Consider the following 2,500-nt stretch of genomic DNA (forward strand, 5'->3'; position numbering starts at 1 on the left):
ATCGGCTAGTCTACCACATTTTTCTTGACAGAAAGATAAAAAGATGGTTCCATGTGCTCTGATTCATTATGTGGATTCACTCCAATCCAGGAGCACTACCAAAGTGTTTCAAAGAAGGGTTATCCTGACGTAGGTCTGCTTCTGGCCTAGATCAACTTAAGTTAAATGGAGTTTCTATCGCCCTGCTTGAATCAAAAATGAAACTTCATACACCTTAAAGTTCATAAGATAGGACGAAAAGAGAGTTTTTTTGAGGTCCTTATACTCATTATGCCTGGCATTGAATAGACAGGGAATTCACCTTATCAATATCTCAAATCAATGAGGGGTTCTGGCACCTAAATGGGCAACCGAATCGGACCAAACCCTTTGTCAGGCTATTGTTCTCTTGTTTTGTTCCCTAAAAGTCATAGAGTAAGACATCAATTTCTCAATAAGATCAAATCTTTTTTTGATTACATGATGGAGACTCCTCTGAAAAACATTGGCGCGCGTGTAAACGAGTTGCTCTACCTAACTGAGCTATAGCCCTTGTGATACATATTTTATCATGTAGATAATTTCTTGTCAAGATGAATATTACACGATCCAACATTATATCTCTTTGATACGTTTGATTGGTATTGCTTATTTGATTGGTATTGCTTATAAGTAATATTACATTTATAATCCATCAATGTGATAGGTCCCATTTGTTTCTCTTTGTGATGATAAATGACCTACTTAACTCAGTGGTTAGAGTATTGCTTTCATACGGCGGGAGTCATTGGTTCAAATCCAATAGTAGGTAGAACTTATTAGATACCAAAGTCAATGGTATCTAATAAGTTTTTCTACTCATCTTCTTTAATATTTATTTTTTATCGTTTTTGTTTCATTAGAATTTTATTCCACTTGATTGGAATTGATTCTTATTCAATCGGCAGGAACAAAATTAGGGACGAATAAGCAAAATAAGGTGTATAAACAGAAGTTCTGTTTATACACCTTATTTTGCTTATTCGGACGGACCAACTAGACTAGTTACGACATCACATTAATAGCCTCTACTCGTGTCCTAGCTCGTCTGAGAGCTAAATTTGCCTCAATTGTTTGTCTCTTGCCTTCAGCTTTCCTCAAATTAGCTTCCGCTGTTTCAAGAGTTTGTTGAGCTTCTTGTGGATCAATGTCACTACCCTTCTCTGCATCATTTACTAAAACCGTGATCTCATTATTGCCTATTCTAGCAAAACCACCCATTAGAGCCATCGTTAACCATTGGTCGTTAAGGCGTATTCTCAAAATACCGATATCTACAGCTGTGGCAATAGGCGCATGATTGGGTAATACGCCAATTTGTCCACTATTAGTAGATAAAATAATTTCTTTCACTTCCGAATCCCAAACAATTCGATTCGGGGTCAGTACACAAAGATTTAAGGTCATTTCTTCAATTTACTCTCCATTTCTAAGTTCCTAAGGTCGTAGCTTTCGCAGTAGCTTCATCGATGTTACCTACCAAATAAAAGGCCTGCTCAGGAAGGCCGTCTAATTCTCCAGAAAGGATCAATTTAAACCCTCTAATTGTTTCTGCTAGACCAACATATTTTCCTGGGGAACCGGTAAATACTTCTGCTACGAAAAAGGGTTGTGATAAGAAACGCTCAATTTTTCGTGCTCTTGCTACGGTTAAGCGATCGTCTTCGGATAATTCGTCCAACCCAAGGATAGCTATAATGTCTTGAAGTTCTTTGTAACGTTGTAAAGTTTCTTTAACCCTTTGCGCAGTTTCATAATGTTCTTCACCGACGATACGAGGTTGGAGCATAGTTGATGTTGAATCTAAAGGATCTACTGCTGGATAGATACCCTTGGCAGCTAATCCTCTTGATAGTACGGTAGTAGCATCTAAATGTGCAAAGGTCGTGGCCGGAGCAGGATCGGTCAAATCGTCCGCAGGTACATAAACTGCTTGAATAGAAGTTATAGACCCCTCTTTGGTAGAAGTAATTCTTTCTTGTAAAGTACCCATTTCAGTACTAAGGGTGGGTTGATAACCCACAGCGGAAGGCATTCTACCCAATAAAGCGGATACTTCGGATCCTGCTTGGACAAAACGGAAGATATTGTCGATAAATAGAAGTACGTCTTGTTCATTAACATCTCGGAAATATTCCGCCATAGTTAGGGCGGTTAAACCTACTCTCATACGAGCTCCTGGCGGTTCATTCATCTGACCGTAGACTAGAGCTACTTTTGATTCTGCAATATTTTGTTCATTAATTACTCCAGATTCTTTCATTTCCATGTAAAGATCATTTCCTTCACGAGTACGTTCACCTACTCCGCCAAATACGGATACACCCCCATGAGCTTTGGCAATGTTGTTGATCAATTCCATAATGAGTACTGTTTTACCCACTCCAGCTCCTCCGAATAGTCCTATTTTTCCTCCACGACGATAAGGGGCTAAAAGGTCTACTACTTTAATTCCTGTTTCAAAAATAGATAATTTTGTATC

At 38.6% G+C, this 2,500-nt stretch overlaps 2 protein-coding genes and 2 non-coding genes across 4 annotated transcripts in view; 1 reads left to right on the forward strand and 3 right to left on the reverse strand. All coding sequences in view use genetic code 11, as the record gives it.

The window, feature by feature from the left end:
- Positions 1–532, reverse strand: part of trnV-UAC — a 668-nt gene extending 136 nt beyond the window's left edge. The window contains exon 1 of the tRNA in view: positions 494–532. This is a non-coding gene — a tRNA (tRNA-Val). The remainder of the gene's footprint in view (positions 1–493) is intronic.
- A 185-nt stretch (positions 533–717) lies between these two features.
- trnM-CAU lies at positions 718–790 on the forward strand. Its single transcript has one exon. It is a non-coding gene; the product is annotated as a tRNA-Met (tRNA).
- A 233-nt stretch (positions 791–1,023) lies between these two features.
- On the reverse strand, positions 1,024–1,425 carry atpE (ATP synthase CF1 epsilon subunit). Its single transcript has one exon. The coding sequence runs from the start codon at positions 1,423–1,425 to the stop codon at positions 1,024–1,026; it is 402 nt and encodes a 133-aa protein (YP_010330033.1).
- A 22-nt stretch (positions 1,426–1,447) lies between these two features.
- Positions 1,448–2,500, reverse strand: part of atpB (ATP synthase CF1 beta subunit) — a 1,479-nt gene continuing 426 nt past the window's right edge. Inside the window, exon 1 of the mRNA in view lies at positions 1,448–2,500. This exon is cut by the window's right edge and continues 426 nt beyond it. Within this exon, the coding sequence (YP_010330034.1) occupies positions 1,448–2,500 (1,053 nt within the window).

Source organism: Malus sylvestris, chloroplast (assembly GCF_916048215.2).
Source record: "Malus sylvestris isolate BBL-3571246 chloroplast, complete genome".
Taxonomy (NCBI): Eukaryota; Viridiplantae; Streptophyta; class Magnoliopsida; order Rosales; family Rosaceae; genus Malus; species Malus sylvestris.